Here is a 19431-nt window from a genome sequence, read left to right as displayed (position 1 = left end):
ACTCGATTGCACCTCACTTCACAAATGAACAAGCTTGCTTGAGTGTAGGTTCGTTTTATGTTTATCTCAAACGAAAATCTACCAACCACCAATTCGGTGCAAGAGTTTACAGTCTATTAGATCCTTTAGACACCTGTCAACATTATTCGAAACATCATTTGACAAATTAGCAGACTTTTGGCGATGGCGAAATGGCTCAAACTAATCCGAATCCGATTTATGGCACACACAAACTTTCCCAACAACTACCAATGTCTCTCTGGGCACAGCCACCGGCAACTAACGACTGAACCTTTCATGCCGGCTTGTTCAGTGTTTCCCGGTCTGGACTAGCTGAATGTGTACCGGTGGCACCTGTCGCGTCTCTGGCATCAAGCCATTGCTGCCATTACCTGCTGATTGATTTTTATCGAACCCCGTACCCGTACAGGTGATTAGCTCTCACTCGCACGTCCTCCAACGTCCTCCGATGCATCGACGAGTCTACCAAACACCTCTTCACGCGTAGCGCCGGCACACGGGTACGTTACACGCTCCCCGGTGTAAGCGCCATTACTGCACCTCGGTAATGAGGTCCTTTTTAAGGGTAATCTCATCTCCCAACGGTATACATACTTTGCCGTACATTTCACTCCACTCCTTTGCATATGCGAGTAAACATTCAGGCGCTAATGCGGGGTAGTCAATATCATTTTGTCTGGCCGTATGCTGCCAGCGCTTAACTGTTCTGCTGCTTAGGGCCCGCCTTTAAAAGCCTCAGCTGTAATGTTGGGTATAAAAAATGGATAGCCATTCCAAATGGAGCCTCACGCTGCAAACGGCTCAATTACTTCCGACTCGGTGACACTCTGACAGTGCCGGGTGCTTAGAGCCGTCTACCGTCAGTCAGTCGAGCTTCTCGCTCGTCTTATGATGGATCAAACAGTGACAGGACTTCAAGGACAATACACAAAAAAAAAGGTAAACGAATTGAAAATGGGAACTTTTTTCGCGCCCAATGCCAAGCTTTACCACGACCAGACAATTGATGGTTCCATAATGGTCACACGTTAGAGTTCTTTGAGTGTTGGTTTTGGGATTTTCCGAGCCTGTAGGGACCATTGTTGATCCATAATTGGTGGGACTTGCTATTGTCTGCTAGCCTGTACGATTTGTCACGCAGCTCTGCATCTGCAGGTGAGCCTCGTTCGCTTTAGGTTTCGGCTAATTACTTTTCCATAAATATTCCGGCTACCACAGCACCCGAGCGCGTGATGCTTGCCCCACTTAAATCGAGCTAATGTGCATCAATCGATTGCTTATTCGTTTGTTGTCAATAGTAAGGTCCTTACTGTCCTTTTGTCGCTATTCCAGCTGACCCGAGTAACCCAGTTTGTTTCGGTTAACCTTCGAAGCAGTTGGTCCCCTTTACTTATGCTTAGCTTTGGCTTGTAGCTTGTAGTCATTGATCAATAAGTAAAGTAAATTACAGACGGCTGGATCTGGTTCGCAGATTAGCGCAGTGTAGCGAAAATGGATAGCGCATAAGAACAAAACCATTCAAGGTAAAGGGCATCGGGTCAAATGTGTTGGTCATCATCAATTGAAACATCCCAAGGGAAAAGAACAATTGGGCTCGTATGGTTTGGAATATACAGGCGACATTTTTCGTAGTAATGTTTATTTTGTTTTTCCTTTCTTGTTCTATGATTTGGTTTTGACATCGGCGCGCATTTTTTTTTGTCCCAGCTTACGCATTTGTTTTCGTAATGTAATTAATTTTAGCTAATTCATTCGTTAGTTTCAAATTATTTAACATTACTTATAGCTTTTTTTGGTTCGCTACAATGTATTTTTGTGTGTTTTTTCTTCTTTCTTCTCTTTAGTCTCTCTCTTTGCTTGCTCGAGAACAGATGATAGACGATGTGTTGTTTTTTTTCTCTCTCTTTCCTTTTTTATCTTTATCTGTTAGTATCGAATCCTAGTTGGGGTTATAGTTTCTTGGTTTTGGTTTTTCTTAAACTAATTACACGCTTTTGCAAGAGTTTGCCACCCCACGGGGCGTGTAGGGAGTACTTGTCGTATGCATAAACTGTTGCTGGCAGAAGGAAAGAAAACCGTACGATCATGTTCATGGGGGGAAGGGGGGGGGGGGGGGGGAGTATGATCTGTAACCGTCTACATCTAAAGGCTTGTAATGTGTGTTAGAGTGGCATGTGCATAACCGCATGCTGAGCGCACGCGTGTGGGGTCTGTTTGTTTGAGGTTGGGAAAACAATTTTCACCTCCTCTTTGTGTGTTTTAATCTGCACACATATTTCACTATTTTCGTTTGAATTAGTTCGTATTGTTTCCTGTATGTTTTTGTTGTTGTTCCTTCTATTGTTGCTATTTTATTCAACATAAGTACAGAGTAATTAATAGTACGCCACTTGGAAAGAATGGTTCGTTTCTCGAATTTAGTCTCGAACGGCGAATGGGAAAACTTGCTATTCAAGATTAAATTTAGTAATGCATACTCAGTTTAATAGGAGTTTTCTTTATTTCTTGTGTATTTAGAAAAGAAAAAATAATTTCAATTACTCCTTACACCGTACCTCTGATACCAATGATTTAGAGTTTCCATGGTCTGTGTTCAGATTCTTAGCGCATGAAGATACGTCCCATCTGATACGCTCTTTATCGATTGTTAGTAATTCGTTTCATTTAGCTAAAATGTACAGGGTTTTTGGAATTTATGATCTAGTCTGGTTTTTTTCTTCTTCTCTTTTTACACATCCATTAATCGGAAACTCGTTATACGCGAGTATTTTAAGTATTATCGATCAAAATTTTTACACCACAAAAGTACGTTCCACGACATAATGCAAGATTTCGTGTAAAATTTATATTGACCTTTGTTTTAAATGATTGTAAAGGTTTTTATCCAAGTTCAACTAAGATTCATTTGTAAAGCAGAGACTGTCTGCAGTTTTCAAAAAAATATCTTTTTTGTTAAACTCTTTGCTTCAAGTACAACAAATTCAATCAATATAACAACAAGAAAATAGAAAAAGAAAATGTAAATTCTTGATCTGTTTTGTTCAACCACTTATCACTTTACAGTAAAGCATGTAATTAAATTTTTGTAGAGTAAAAATGCTAATGATTATTGTTCGCAACTCTAAGACTGTTGTTGTTCAACACACGTACATAATTATCAATTGCCAATGGAGAAATTTATACAACGTTTTATTTTTTCGTGTTTTTAAATTACATTGAGATGCTACCAAGGAAATGTCCCTGCTAGCGATCGGTATTACCTTTTACATAGGCCTAAATTGGAACTAATGCACCCATGAAGTGGTAAGAAAACAAACAAGAGCCTTGTACACATTGAAACTCATCACTGTAGGCTGATTGTGGCTGTAATACTCCCGGTAGTAGTGATTATGCTTGCGATGAATTTTATGGTTCTTTTTTTATGGTAGCTTGTTTGCCCTAACCAGGCTTTGTATATTGTGGATAGATTGTATATGGTTCTTTGTTACTGGCTGCCCTCAAACTGATTTACTTCACCTTCGCTGTGCGTATCTTTTCTATTATCTTTGAGACGTCTTTCGATTTTCCTGCGATCGGTTCTTTGGCTCTGCGAGTGTTTGTCGATGGTTATTGTTAGAGATACTTTTGTTTTAAATCTCGTTTTTGTTATATGATGTGCGGGTTTGGTTGATATGATTGTTATTCATATTTTATTTAGCGTTTTCCTATTTCATTTTGTTGACAGAAAAAGTCAACAAACACTACGAAACAAAGTCAAAAAAATGGTTTCCCTCAGCAAGTTTTGAGCGCATAGTTTAAAATGATTCGAAAATAAAATGCCATTGCTGCGGTCTCGCCTGTATCTTCGCTTAGCTAACAGCGGCTCTTAGTTACGCGCTTCGTATAACTGCAACACCGCTTAAGCTATATTTAACAAGTCTCGTTTGCAGTATCGTGTTATCGAAAAATTGCTGCGATTTCGATACTGGGCTTGTTGTTTGTTTGTGCATGTTCTGATAGTGTAGCGGAAAAACGGTTTTAACTAGTTCTATTCCTACGAGCTTTACGCTCTAAAAGAGAAAGATAGGCCATACTGTTTCGTTTGCTAGCAGGTAGCTTCGTTTGAGGATTTGCAAAATATAAATAACAAGTCAAGCAATGCAACGATCAAACACAGATCAGATGGCGATGCTCATAATCGATGATGGAATAGGAAAAGATATCGCGATCGAGCATGAGCATGAGATATCACGTAACGAAACTTGTGTGTGTATGAATGGTTGCTTTATATCACGTTTATAGTCTAGTCTCATGTACTAGTACTGCATTTTGCTGTGCCTTAATTGTATAAAACAAAGGCTTCTTCAACGGTAGTAGAACAACTCGAACATATAGACAAAGCTGTAAATCGCTTTTAAAGATAACAATAGTTTTATAGGCTCTTGTTGCGTTTTTTTGTTTACAAATTGGTTCTTTAAAGTTTAACATTGTTTATGATCTGTTTCTGCGTATGAACGAGCTTTTTCTTATGGAATTGCAGCTTGCAGAAAGGACATGAAACATGCTTAATATAGATGAAGAGTGGAATGAATGATTGGCCCTAGAGAAAGTTGAAACGAACTGCACTGCTTCATTCGATGGTAGAATAGTCCTAATTTCCTATATGGGTCGTATTCATTTGTAATAATGCAAGAATAATTATTCACCGACATTTCCGACATTCTTGTCTTTTAAAATAATAACTTGAACTTGATAGAGATAAATAATAAAACCCACAAATTAAAGGTCATTATGATAATTAGATTTTTAAAATTTAAATTAAACATAACTCTAGCCGTAATTGTAATGCAAAACGAGTACTAAAAATGGAGCTCTGATTTAATTTTACAGTTTAATTACACGCGTTTCCACATGAGTTTTTTTGTTTGCGATCGAATTATAATGCCAGAACAAAGGACCAAACAAGAACTTTTGGATTATCTACTTTCTGAACTTCTCCTGTTCGTTGGAATTATTAGTTAGCTTTTTCCTTTGTGTTTTTTGTTTGGTTTAACATCTTTCATCAACATATCTCGTAGTATACGATACGTGTATTATTATTATTATTATTATTATTATTATTATTATTATTATTATTAGTTGTATTATTATGATTTATCTTCTGTTCTTTACCTCTCATTTTCTCTCTTGTTCTAATACTAATGTTTTCAAGTCAATATAGATCAATCACAGAGATTATTTTTAAGTAATACAGTACCTATCAATGCGCCTTAGTTCGCATTAACTGTTCGGTATGATGACACCCGGGCAGTTTATCATCTCTCACATTACTATTTTTCGTCCCTTTACCGATGTGTTTTTAAGCGTGAATGAGAGTTAAGAAAATGCTGATCCATTCGTTTCTTATAGTTGCTTACAGTTAGGTCAGTATTGTTAGTTTTCGATCCATTTGTTCGTTGCCGTTCGTCGCGAAATCATAATGCCTGTATGGTGGTGAAACTGATATTACCAAAATATCGCCTATTTTAACCGATTCCTTTAGCTGGAGTAGCAGAAAAGGCATTTTATCGTGCTGTATTTGAAAAGCGAAACTGCCGCCACCCGAAAGCAAACTTTACACTTAATTAAAAAAAATTTCCTTCAACCCTCGACCATAAGGAGCAGTTTCTAAATCGTCCATACATGCACTTTTTCCGCCACCACACACCAAGACGCTCGCTCGTAGTAAGAGGACACGATGTGCAGACTCGTCACGTGGTGATTGATCAGCGCATCTAGCTCACCTTCCCGGAACACGTGATAATATCGATGATGCGTCGCCGAACCCCCAATCGAAGGGCTGTCGAGGGAGGCGGTACTGGTCGAGTGGGCCCACGAGTCTACGCTGGCATGAGATTCAAAGGAGGGCATTGAGGATTTTTTTGTTGCTGACAGGGATTTACGCTCACCACCGCTACAGATCGAAAGTCCCGCCGTGTTTGGTGGAACTGGGATGTGTGCCGTGGATGTGCTGCTTCCCGAGCTTAGACCGGTTGTTAGTGAGCTTGTTGATGGTTGCATCGTCGCCGTCGTCGTTGTTGTGGTCGTTGTTAGCGTTGTGTTGTGTGATGCACCGGCGCTGTTGTTCCACCGATCTGCTGTTGTATTTTTACTGCTGCTACTGTTATTGCTACTACTACTATCTTGCTGGATATCACTGCCAGCGTAGCTCTGTGCAGGCAACGGTTTCGCACTGTTAAAACTAGGCACCTTGCAACGCCGTTTGTAGCTGTCGATTGTACTGCTTGCACTGTGGGTAGTCGCTCCAGCAACCGTTCCTAGAGCCGTACGCTCAGGTTCGGACGTGTGAAGATGCTCCTCGGAGCTATCCTCTTCCTGTATCAGCAAAGTCGTATCGTTGGACAGTTCTGGGTCGTCTTCGTCTAGCTCGGGTATGATGACAAAGTCATCCACGGCTTTGCCAACATGATTCTTACACTTTAGGCCGGAGGTTACCTTCAGTACGCTTGAACCGGTGGAAGACTGTCCACCGGCTGTTATACTATCCATCCCATTGCAACGACGTTCTTCTAGCTCGTTGAACTCTTCATCGTCATCCGTTTCTTCCTGGATAATTGGAGCCATCGAGGAACCGTAGCTCGGACCAAGCGAATCATTGCTACCACCAAACTGACCACTCAAACCAACACCGGATCCCATGTTCGATAGGTTTGCCAGCATAAGTCTTCTTTCCCGCAGCTCCGCCCGTAGTTGATTGAGATCTCGCAGATCACCGTTTAGCTTCTTCAGATAAGGGTCAACAATCGGAGGTGAACCGATTGCGGAACTAGACCGAATTCTACTATCCACACCAAACACGTCATCATCCTCATCGAAGCTTTCGTTGCGCTTCTTTTCATTTTCCAGCTCCTTTAACAGCTGGGCACTAAGTTTTTCGGCAAAGTCCACCAGATGTTGGCGTGAGTTGTGTTCGTCCACATCGGAAATGTGTAGTGCGGTTGAGCTGGATGTCGCATTTAGCAGTCCGTTGAATCGCAACGATTTTCCATCGGCACCGAGTCGTTCCGGTATGGCCATGTCTACCACATCTTCCAGCTTGTGCGCCACAACAGCAGCTGCTTCTACGAGCGGCGGTATAGACGGTACACCAACGGCAGCAGGCTCGGACACGTCTGACCCACTGGGATGTGTTTTATGTTGATTGGTTGTAGTGGAAAAGCCGGCCCCGGGTAGCGGAGATATAGATGGCCTCAGTGCACTGATCACACTGTCAATCGAGTCCGGTGACGATGGTTCACTCGAATCACTGTCGAGATCGTCCGTCTCCGGGTTGAACAGTTCGAGCGAGAGAAGCTTTGGCACTGGTACGGGAGCCGCTGTACTAGTGCCGGCGGCTGCCGATGTTTGCCGGCGCAGTATTGGATAGTTGCCGCTGCGACGGAACTTGGGTATCGGTGGCAGATCCTTGATCTGCTGTCGTGTGATCTTCTGCGAGCCTGCCTTCTGTGGGGAAGCTTGTGATACACCTTCAGTGTTGGAATTTCTTCTGCTTCCTGTCCCGGATGATGCAGATTTGCCTGAGCAAGTACTGGATGTGGTACCGGTCGTAGTGGTGATCGTAGTGCTGCTGGTGGTAGATTTTGAGCAAGTCGATTTACCACGAACTACAGCTGCAACGGATGTTGGACCATCGCTTGCAGCGCTCGTCGTGGCAGGTTCCTTGACCGTGGTTTTTTGTTGCTCTAACTGCCACGGTAATATAACGGTCTCTTCGAAGGTGAATTGGTTGCTGCTGTCGTTGGACGTGGTGATGAAGCTTGTGTGGCCGTCCGACGATTCGGTAGCGGAAGCCACACAGTCGGATTTGGTTCGCGGAGGCGCCGGAGAGTGAGCCGGTGTTGGACAAGGCATCACCAATGGAGAGGTTGGCACTGATGAGGAAGGCATGCAGTTTATCGTTGCTCCAGGGCTGAAGAAATCGGACACACTGTTCGTTCCACCGTTAGCACCGTTACCGCCGTTACTACCCGTACTACTACCATTACTACCACCGGCTACACCACAGCCACCGCTCGATTGCACTTGCTGCTGCTGCTGTGGCTGTTGCTGTTGGTCTGGTTTAGGAATGTAAATCACAGATGCAAAACTATCCTCCGACTCGATGCTGGTATCACTTTGAAGACTACTATCCTTGGATGAATCTGCATCGCGAGCACGATTAGAAGGAAAGGAAAGCAAGAAGAGAAAAACCGTAAACATGTTAGTAAAGTCTCGTTTAGCAGAGTTACACTACGTGCCACAAATCTAATAGAGGCAAGCGGAAGAGTGGTTCTCAATAATAATTGTTAAAAAAACGAAAACTAAACAATAGTATGCCAATAGGTAGGCTAATGCATTGGTTAATTATTATAGAGCATAAATAGTCAGAAGCATGACACTTGGGCTCGGTTCTGTGCAGGTTGAGGGTGGTGCATGTTGGAGGAAGCCTGATGAAAAGCAGGACCAGAGTACGATGCATGGAACGATCGTTTTGATGAATTTGTCCTTGTGCAGTGGATGATTATATGATGGGGCGGGACACTAGTCTGTGAATTCGTCACACTCCATACGCATTGGATGGTTTGCGGCGAAAGCAAACGTTATAACAGCTTTTTTTCGCGATCTTAGCGAATGTTATGGTCAGCTTATTAATGAATGAAAGTTTGCTGTGTCCGAATCAGATCGAAATAGGATGTACTTGTCGGTCTCGTTTTGGAACGATGATGATTTTTGCAGAAAGCTTAGGGTAACACAAACTATATGCTAATCCACGATACTAATCAGCTCACGATCGCAGAAGCTTTGCTAGACACTCAACTAACAGCACATCAAATGAACTACACGTCAATCTAGGGGGTCCAACTAGACAACTAATGTTACATGCTCATCTACTAGCTTCCGTTGGCTTTCTTCAGAGCTCATGCACAACAGCAACGCTTATCGCTTCACATTGGTAATTGACAATTCATCAGTCAGTTACATACGATACTCTACGATCGATCGAAACGCTACCGGTTATTATGGAGTAACCAAAACTAATACGTTTAACGATTACTACGAGCTAGAAATTGTACGGTTTTGTAGGTACCCGCAAAACGTTGTCGTTTAATGAAAGTAGAACGAAAACTGTCTGTAGAAAAGAAACAGATGAGGCATTACCAATAGCAGAAGTATGGAATGTCATGGTTGATCAAGTGGTTGATAGAGAGAAGGAGAGAGAGAAAGAGAGAGAGAGAGAAAAGAGAGAGAAAGAGAAAGAGGTACATTGAAGAGAGAAAAAAAGGAAATTTAGAGAACAAGAAACAGTGATGGCAAACATACTAAAACGCGGACGCCATGTTGGAAAGTTTGGTTGATCAGTGTAACGTAGGGTTTGATTTTGATCTTCTAATTTGTGATGAAAAGATATGTGATTGTGATATAAAACAGTACAACAGTGAATGGAGGTCTTGTTTGATGTAGTTTTATTTTTCTTTTTGAATATTTCCTATCGTAATCGTGATGTGATCGGTGTGCTGAAGGAGGATAGTAAGTGGGGTGAGCTTGTGAAACAACGTGACATGTTTACTAGGATAGATCATTCGGAGGCATTCAACACTGGTACAATTGGTTGAAGGTAGCCATCGGAAAACGGTGATAACTTCCAACAATCAATCGGCATTCGCAACAGGAATTCGCAACAGTTAAACATAGTAAACGTCAGACTCATAAACACAGTGTGTAATCAATGCGAGGAGCGAGGATCGAACATGTGAGGCAGTGGCGATACGGGGACAGTAGATGTCCTCATCAAGTGATTGCGGGTTTGGTGAGTAATAGAGTAATAGTGTGATGTTGCGAGAAGGTAGAGTAACACTAGCAACAGTGATATTAGTAAAGTGTGATGGTTTCAAGTAGTAACAATAGGTGAAGTGTACTTTGCCATTAGACCACAAATCGTTCAACCACGGATAAGGAAAATGCTTCACAACCCTTCGTTTCCTTATCCGTGCTTGACCGGAACACCGGTAGGGAGAGAATTGGTGGTTGAAAAACAAAAAAAAAAGGAGGACATACGGTACGTACGGATAGAAAAGTCAGATAGAGAGACAAAGAGACGGAAACTGGGTAGAGATGGGTTGAACGTGACGTTACGCCACTGGGGAAGGTGAATGAAAGTGTCAAAATCGGCAACTGGGGCAACTTACCGGAACCGCTTTCTCTCGAGTGGCGCCTCGGTTTAGACGCTTCGTCCTGGCTGCTGCCCATCGACGCCAGGAGCTTATCGTGACCGATGGAGCCGTTGCCATTGCCGCTGATACCGTTGCCATTGCTACCGTTGCTGCTGGTGCCGCTGCCGCTGGCAGAATTATTGCGCGACAATCGGTGGTGTCCACCCGAGCCCCCGAACCGACCCGTCCCACCGTGCTCCGGGTGCATTCCTGCCATGCAGCATCCGCTCGGACACGGTCCACAATCGCCCGGATCGTAATAGTACGGTGGCCGGCCGCTAGCCGGCCCGTGCGGACCGTTGTGATGCAGGTGGTGTGGATGATGGTGGTTTGCGTGCGGATGATGATGGTGATGGTAATGATGATGATGGTGATATGGATGGCCACCACCACCGGTACCACTACTGCCGGCCGGTCCACCGTGATACGCGGCCGGCGTTGCCGCTTTAATGTTCTGTATGATCTTAACGAAGCCATTCTTCGTGACCCGCTCGAGACTGCCGGTCGACGTTTTTAGCTTGGTCGCGAAACCTTCCTTGATTACCTGCAACCGCTTGGTAAAGAGTGACCGGCAGAGGAAGCTTTCGTTTAGCGAAATTTGCTTCTGAATGCGCTTCCGGATGCGCTCCTTTTCGCGCAACCGGCTTTCCGCCATCAGCTCCTCGTTTAGGGAGCTTTGTTTGCGTAGCAGCTGCACGCGCGATTCGTTGCGCAGCGCATGCTCGCGGTAGGCTTGTGCGGAGGACTCGGAAAACTTATAGTCTACATCGTCGCACAGTGACTGTTTCTGTTTCACAAGCTTTGGTCGGCGGGACACTGGCGTCGGTTCCGCGGCGGGGGTCGCTTTCGATTCAGGTATTTGAGCACCTAAACTTGGTACACTTGAACGTGATCTAACTATGGTTTTTGGTGGTGGATTTAGTATACTACCTAGACTCCGGCTCTTGAGGCCAGCAGACAGCGGCGGCTCCGGCAGGTCGTCGAAGTCCTCCAGGCGTCTGAGCTCGATGGGCAAATCCTTTGCGTCCTCGTAGTCGAGGCTGCTGTCGTGTTTGGTTTCCCGCGAGCTCCACGACTCCAGGAACCAGGGACTGCGCTTACTACCGGCAAGTTTCTGTTGCACGGAGAATTGAATGTTCAAGAAACAAGAAGGTTAGTTTCCTCGATGCTACTCGTGTTTTTAGCGCTCTACTGTTACCTGTATAGCACGGCGCACGAAGCTATAGCACGTTTCACCAGGCGAAGAAGAGGATAAGCTTGAGCTATCACCATCACCGGCCGATCGGCTTGAGTTGGTCGAGTCCTCCGTGTACGCGTGGTACGGTGGCAGAAAATCGTCGTCATCTTCGTCATCGGAAATGCCGCCCGTTTTCGAGCGTGGTGGTTGCCATGGGACGAGCACATCCTGCGACTCAAACCGTCGGTGTCGTTGCTCTAATGCCCACACGGTAATGATGACACGACCTCCGATGCGTAGGATGCGTGCCAGTTCACGAATCGCTCCGACGCGCCGTTCCGTCGTTGCAAAATGGTGCACCACCGCTAGCGATAGGACCGCATCGAACGATTCATCACGGAATGGCAGTTCGAGATTATCACATATTGCTACCTGCGAACGGAGTATGAGTCAATTAGTCGGTCAATAGTGTGTATCGATTGGGTTATCACTTACTTCACCGCCCTTCCCGTGCGCAACCTGTGTCAGACGATAGCACCGGTCGACACCGATCGTGTAGATGAGTGGATTGAACCCCGATAGGTAACGCCCGTTACCACAACCGACATCACAGACAAGGGAACCTGGTTCGAGCCCGCCCAGAAATTGGGCCACCTTCGGTCGGATCTGTCCATTCGGTTCTTCGCAGTTTTCGTAAACGTCGTGCACGTAGGCCCGCTCGAGTGCTGCCGAACGTCCGCTGGAGTCTGTTCGGCCACTTCGCTCCGTCATCGAGCGGGTTTCAGTCGTTTCCTCTGCGTACATCGAGATAAAGAATGTGTAAGTACGATTGTTTATTTTTATCGTATGCAATTCGACCAAACGGACTCATCAGATTCTTTGTGAATTATCAAAGTTAACCTTCTGCACTAGCAACTCATTTGCAAAAATTACAATAGCTTCGAAAATATGTACCAAACATTTCATCTCCACCCCGTTCCTACAACTAGCAATTTCCAATTTCCTGTTTTCTGACACAGCGCATCCATCTATACCCGCGATGGCCGCTTCGCGAAATAACATAAATAATCAGCAGAAATTTAATTTAGAATAATTTGATCACTTCGCACGATTTTCATTTGCTGCCGGGGTGGATTTCATCAGTGCGCTTGTACTGCGCAAGATGGAATTCATTCACAGAAATAGCGACCGCGACGTGTCACCGTTCGGGAGAATAATGTTCCACTCGCGAAAGGTGTAGCTGAGTGGGGGAGGGGTAAAGGCAACGAAAGCATATTTCACCAGATGAAGGCTACCGTGTGCCATGTGCGATGATCTGTGCCCTGTGGCATAGATATCTCGGCAAAGCCGCCGAACAGTCATCTAAATGTGTTCGCACGTAATGACGTCTATCCAAGTAAAGATGAGCTTTCTGGGAGTTGAGATGAGCTGTTTCTAGGAGGGAAATATTTTTTCCCTGTTCTTCGAAAACGGGCTCAAGAATTTCGATGGTTTGAAAGGGGTGGTAGACAAAGCAGAAGGAGCCAGGATTCATGATGATGATGAAAATAGTAAATCCTTCTTACTAGCTACATTGCGAGTTTTTGGGCTACAGGTAAACAATCCGTCGTTGGAGTCAAAATATGAAGACACAGAAAAGGAGAGGACTTTATTTGGATCTATTGTTTACAGGTAGTGTAATGCGGGATATGCGAGATAATCTAGCCAGTCGTTATGGACAAATTGTAACAATAAGAACTCAATGTTTTGATCCATACCTCTTCCAAAATTAGAATTAAAAATGGCTTGCCTCTCATTTATTCCCATAAAATTTAGGTGCCTCTTACTAAAATTCCTGACACTACTACCGCCCGCTATGTTGCTGTGCTATGTTGGTTCCTGATCGTACTTGAATCCATTACGTACGGGTCAAGGCACAAGCGACTATTGTGGTTTGTTGTACAAGATGCTCGTTTCCCGAACGGGTCGTGACTCGCAGGCTTCCACAGTGTGTCCCTGTGTTTGCCGGGTCCTGTCAGAAAGCTGTCCCAACACTCCATCGATAATGTTTAGCGAGCGTAGCGTACCGAGAAGCATACGGGCGAGCGAGAAACGGCCAAGAAATTCGACTGCATCAGAAAAAGTAGTGGTTTATGCACGCAAACGCTTCCGTTGCATGCCATCATCCCCAGTGTTTTGTGGAGTTTGGCAAGGTGGTATGATGCTAATAAGACCAGGCACACACACACACACACACACACTACTAACATGAATTGAAACGACTTCTGCTGCTACCCTGACCTCGCCACTAATCTAGCGATCATTATCCTGCCCGACGCGAGGACGTTCGCCGAGACCGAACGAATGGGCACGATAACAGGAACTCGGTTTCACGTTTACTTACGCTAACGATGGTCAAATTTAACCTCCCCTCCCTCTCTGTTCCATCCCCTGTTACCCCCCCCTCCCCCCTCCCCCTCACTCTGGTGGTGCATTTGGTCGATATATCTCCTGTATGGCGTGTGCCTGTTCCTTTGCTTCGTGAGGTTGGTCAATGGCTCGGAAAGCGACTGTGTATGAGTAGTTTATTTATCGTTACAGCAAGCATCTTGCTGTGCGAAGAAACAAATTTACCGCAACATATCGCAAACTGGGTTGCCCACAATTGCTGGTAGCGCTGGGAGGGTCGCATCGGGGAGCAGTTTCGTTTTGCCGATCGGCGTGGTAGAAAAAGGGATTTGTAATTTTGCGGATAGCAAAACAATGTTTTGCTGCAGTTTAATTAGGCTGTCCCAAAACTGGGGTGTGTGTGATGCAGCAGATCTTGGCCAAAGGATGTAAAACAATTCGTCCTTGAGTCGTAAGTGTAAGTACTGGTAAACTGGATGGTTGGGGCTCTATTCTTTTTCTTCTGAAAGAAATTGAATACGATGAAAGGTACTGGCATATGAATATACTTTCGGTTCGGTTTGTATATAGCTTTTCCTTTGCTGCAGAGCATTTTTTGTGATATATTTAGCTCCTTAAGATTCGAACATTAATTCTGTTCCGTTTCTTATCGTTGATTATAACATCAAATGTAGCCGGTGAAGAAAGGGAACCAGCATAACCTGCCCTTGCTACCATTTAAAACAGGTATAAATAGATTTAGCGATGAAAATAAACTGTTAATACGGCACTGCCAACCCATAGTATCCTTGTGCTTAGGTTTCTTTCCTGCGCTTCTTCTTCGTTTTGGTTTAACGACCTACTAGGTCATAGCGGCCATCAAATGGCTCAGCAGACTGGAAGGGTATATCGAATCACTTTGCGGTTTGAATGCTGTATTTCGTTGATTCTGAAATATATTTTCATTACTGTCAGGCAATTCTATTCCATCCATATGTATTTCCGAACCTTCCGATATCATTTTCGACCTAAGTTTCAAATTGCACCGAGATGAAATGTAAACAAAGTGAGATGTTGGAGTTATTTCTTTTTAAACGAATATGTATTTTAATACATAAAAGTTTTCTAACACTGTATGTTATGTATTAATATCATTTTTACACTTCATTTCAAAAACAATAATAGGGAATTATTGCGCTCCACACGCTTGCGGCTTTTGCGAGCGTTGAAAATTATATGGAAGGATCGGAAATCGGACAGAAATGGTTATACGTCTCTTGTAAAATCCTGTCTTGATACCAACTAGTTTGATAGCAAGCCCTTACTGAGGAAGAACGGTCCGAATGGGATTTGAATCCCGGTGAAGATCGTGCGACTGGCATGTGAAGAAGTGTCCCCGCTGTCACATCTACCATTGGGCCCGCCCTTGCACTTTCGTACTATATTATACCATATGAAAGAGCCACTAATTGTGGTTCTGTTACGTCTTCGTGTGGCAATTAATTCGTGTGGAATTAAAATACTGATTTAAGTTTTGGTAAAGAAATACAAATGAAGCTTTCTTCTCGTGCTTTTCTTTACAATCTTAAATATTTCGTAAAGCTGTTTGTTTTCGACTTGTCTTACAAAAAAAAATATTCAAATGCCTATTATGGTACTTTGTTTGATTTGATGAGCTAATGCAACAACAAAAAACGAACCCCGTTCGTACTTGTAAAACTCTTCAAACAAACAAACGCTGCCTTCGCTTCGAAAGCATCAAAGAAGTTTCCTGTCCGGTGAGTAGGCAGGTCGGTAGGTACCGAGTTTGTTCACCAATCCCTTGGGCTGGTATTTAGCAAACTTTGGCTGAACTTTCAGTAGCAATTATCTTTTCTGCAAAATCGAGGGTGGTATCTGCAGCTGATGTACGTTTGTTGCGTTGGTTTGCCTTTTCCTCTAATGAGCCACGTGTAGCCATTCAAAGTTAGAACCCCATTTCCAATCGTGCCGAATGATCGATTGTCAAGTGACCGTTTCGAATGCCGACCACCGCTGCATATGGAAGGAAAAATTATCTGTACAGTAAACAGGCAATAAACAAAATCAATAACAGAGATTTTTCTTGACTCCTTTTTTTTTGCCTCCGAAAGGTCACCCCAAGACAGTAATAGCGAAGTGTGTGCGTGTGGTTCGATGTGCAAGCGTCATAAGGCGGTCGTTGACGCCTCCGTACGTCGCTCTTTCGCTAGACCACAGGATTGACCACGTATCAGGATGGGACTCCCACACGAATTGCAATCATACAACCCTGTGTCACCCGGCCATGATCATCCTCGAACGGCAACGTTCGTTAGTGCGTCGTTCAAAACGGGCTCATTTTGTGCCGGTCTATGATTAAGCTTTGTGCCACACAAAGTGCTGCTGGAAACGTTCCAATGCGAATGCGTATTTTGGCATTTTCAAACCGTCGACTAGTCTAGCTGTGTCGTTACAGCGAATGTTTGTTGTGTCACATCCTCTTTCAACCCACAGTGGAGCCGGCTAGATCGATGGAGGTGGAGGAGTAGTTTATACGATGCACCCACGACACTAAATGCTTTTAAACAAATACAAACACCCACTGCCGTTATCCTTTTCTTTGAGACAAAGGCTGTACGCTCTTTAGTACACAGCGGCAACCCACTCAATCCAAGCTCGATCGTTGGCGAGTGAGCACTGAGCAATTACTAATCATTCCGAGACGTACCACGAGTCTGTTTCGCGTGAATACTTTCTACAACACTACAGCAAAAGGCAACCGCAGATAGCCGAAAAGAAATATAAAAATCCATTTCTCACCCTCCCCGAAACAAGCGATGCGCGGAGTTGGAGAAAATAATAAAACAAATTGACCCTTTCGATGGGGCCGAATATGTTTTGCGTCGGTAGCTCTGGTCTCGCTGGAGCCAACCAATATCGATAGACGCCGTCGGGCGGCTGTTGTGGAATTGGTCAACGATCCCCGAAGAAAACGAAACGTGCGGCAGAACGTTGAGAAGAATTCCTGGGGCCGGATTCGGCTGGCGCCTGATTTACGCGCCTACCAAAGTGCTACCGCCAACCGGCATAGACCATCTGACCCGATGGCTAGACGATGATGTCCGGCATGCTGCGGCACGGCACGGCAAGCGAGACGCCTTTTGTGCGGTGTATCCTTCCCAGCCCTGTTGGATCACTATAATTTTGCAGCGACCGGCTGTTGTTGAACCATTTGCGTGTGGGTGGTCGGATTGGACCGGGTAATGCTTTTGCATCATCCGAGGGTTGGGCGTCAATCCGATAAGTGCTCCAAAGATCTCCGGAATGAGCAGCGAGCCATCAAATGATCGCCTAATAAATGACACCAATCGGTCGAACGTTAACCATATTGCACCATCCGGCGACCGCTAAACACTCGGATCGGATAGTGACACGGGCGGTGGGATTGAAAAATTCTTCCACCCCGCTGAATCCTTATCCCCCTTATCCGTTTCGTAATGGAAAATGGTTCATCGAAATGCCCGGAACGCTTTTATTACGGTTTGATTACATTAGCCGATCAAGATTCGCTGAGCTTTTGGATGCATAAGCAGGGCAACAGCGTAGTGTCATTGGCAGTTGGTAATGTGTATTGTCACATTGACTGTTGTCTGTCTTCAACTGTCTTGGGCTGCGGTATCACTCGGGGCAAACCAAAAAAAAAAAAAACAAAAGCATAATTGCTGCGGAATCCACTTATTTATTATACGACAAGCGTAGACCATTACCCAGTCGGCCTTTTGGCAGCATTTTGATGGCATTTGTGTCTCGCCGCCAGACAATGAAAAGATTCAACCGCAGGCCCAATGGTAGTGGAAAATAGTGGAGCTGTTATTCGAGTTTTATATGCTGCCAATATTTTTATGTACATTTTCGAAATGCGAACCTTCTACTCAACAAACTCTTGGTTGAATTAAACTATCTCCAATTACACACACACCACACTTACCCTCATAGTTGGTGCTTCCGATTTTGGACTTTACTAACGGAAAGCTTGATGCCGTAGAGGAGGTCGTTAGAGTTCCCATAAGAGGGGTTCCGGGGTTCTCTGTGTCACCGGTCGATCACCGCCGATCGTCAACGTTTACGTGGCGATTCAACGCGATCAGTCGCTGCCTTGCTTCGTAGCAAACACTGCAGACTTTCGTTGGTCAGCCTCGTTCGTACTCTACCTTTGGACACTTTTTGACTGTTCATACGCTCTGGTTGACGTATAGATACCCCCTTTCTGTGGCAGATACCGTGCACCCACTAGCTACTGCTCCGTGTCGCACATTCGTTCGCCATACGTCCGTCTATTTCTTTCTTAGTGCTAGCGTACCACAAGGCAGTAAGGACTAATGCCTTGGTTTTGGTTCTTAACGAGCACCTGACGCCCGTAAATATGGACGAGAAAACAATTTCCTATTTCGATTCCAACCGGTCTTCGGAGGGGGGTGGAAGTCTTGCACTGGTTTTCTACAACTTTTCTCACAGTGATTTAGTACTCGTTTCGATCACGTACGATGGTTTGGTTGGTTGTGCGCCTCTTTTGATATTATACCATGACTATGATCGCTGCCGAGAGCGTTTAAATCATAATATGTAAATCACCACTTCTAGCGAGCCAGAGTATCGGTACACTACTGCCGTTTTTCGCTTGCCGCTGCACTGGCACAGGTTTTAGGGTCTTTTCACAAGCGATATGTATACCACTCACACACAAACACACTCTGGAAAATATACATCAACACCGTCGTTATGCTTTCATTGCTTGATATTACGTCTCCTTTTCACTGATTGCATTTCAATGAAGGCATCCTCATGACGCTCGGTAGAGCCTTCATTTCCTTGACACCTTGCGTCGGATCGCTTACCGCTCGGTACTTGGTTTGGATTTTGGACTTACGCACAAACATACTCATATTTACACACTTCCAAACACACACATGCACACTCCTCAGCTGGTAGGATTTGTGCGTGTTGACCAGAGAGATCTGGGAATACGGAACCGGAAGGACACACACCGTTTAACTAAATAAAGCCTGATAGTTGCACAGCATAAGAATTTAAGCTAAGCGTTCAATCTGGCAAGTTGCTATCCCCGGTGCGGTGTGCTTTGAGTGGTGCGCCTTGAGCCATTTTGCGTTTGTCCCAGGATATTTCAATTCCATCTTCACGCACCACTGCACTCAGTTGTGCGGTGAGGAGCAAATGCCAGTACGACAGTCCCAGTTCCATTTTCCGCGGTTTCCGTTTCTCGATCACGAACATTCAATATTTGCACGGGCAGCTGGATGAACTACTGCTTCACAACGGACGCAAATCAATTTTGCGACATTTTCATTACGCTTCAGATGCCGCGTTTTTCGGTCGTACCTTGTGCCGTTCCTTACCAAAACCCACCTTCCACTTCCTGCTACGGTGACGCGTACACACTCATACCATCGCACATGCACATAGGAAAATCACGTAGTTCCCACGTGTCGGTTGGCGAAGAAAAATCTTGCCATTCCCTGCCATTCTCTCCCGTTCCCCTAAAGTCTGTGCTTCTACCATATAGAACCGTTTCAGTTACCCATGTGCAACGGCAAACAGTTCCCAGCTTAGAGTGCTTAC

At 44.6% G+C, this 19431-nt stretch overlaps 2 protein-coding genes across 2 annotated transcripts in view; one reads left to right on the top strand and one right to left on the bottom strand.

Moving 5' to 3' along the window:
- Nucleotides 1–19431, top strand: part of LOC126558678 (pancreas transcription factor 1 subunit alpha) — a 396742-nt gene that overhangs the window by 297548 nt on the left and 79763 nt on the right. The window lies entirely within an intron of this gene.
- On the bottom strand, nucleotides 5659–17861 carry LOC126556696 (serine-rich adhesin for platelets). The gene is made up of 6 exons (XM_050212133.1): nucleotides 17783–17861; nucleotides 11923–12221; nucleotides 11449–11859; nucleotides 10227–11364; nucleotides 9128–9169; nucleotides 5659–8201 (listed from the first exon to the last, which is right to left on the bottom strand). Exons 1-6 carry the CDS (start codon nucleotides 17859–17861, stop codon nucleotides 5668–5670), a joined length of 4503 nt encoding a protein of 1500 aa, XP_050068090.1. The 3' UTR covers nucleotides 5659–5667.

This window comes from Anopheles maculipalpis, chromosome 2RL (assembly GCF_943734695.1).
Source record: "Anopheles maculipalpis chromosome 2RL, idAnoMacuDA_375_x, whole genome shotgun sequence".
Lineage (NCBI taxonomy): Eukaryota > Metazoa > Arthropoda > Insecta > Diptera > Culicidae > Anopheles > Anopheles maculipalpis.
The sequence above is the reverse complement of the archived record's forward strand: the minus strand, read 5'-3'. Positions and strand labels throughout refer to the sequence as shown.

What these genes read in the sequence shown, in the direction of transcription:
- LOC126556696 (XM_050212133.1), bottom strand. Translation starts at nt 17,861, where the DNA reads ATGGGAACTCTAACGACCTCCTCTACGGCATCAAGCTTTCCGTTAGTA. An exon ending in CTCGAGAGAAAGCGGTTCCG is followed by an intron (nt 9,170 to 10,226) that starts GTAAGTTGCCCC and finishes TCTTTTCTACAG; the next exon opens with ACAGTTTTCGTTCTACTTTC. An exon ending in TAAACGACAACGTTTTGCGG is followed by an intron (nt 8,202 to 9,127) that starts GTACCTACAAAA and finishes CTCGCGATGCAG; the next exon opens with ATTCATCCAAGGATAGTAGT.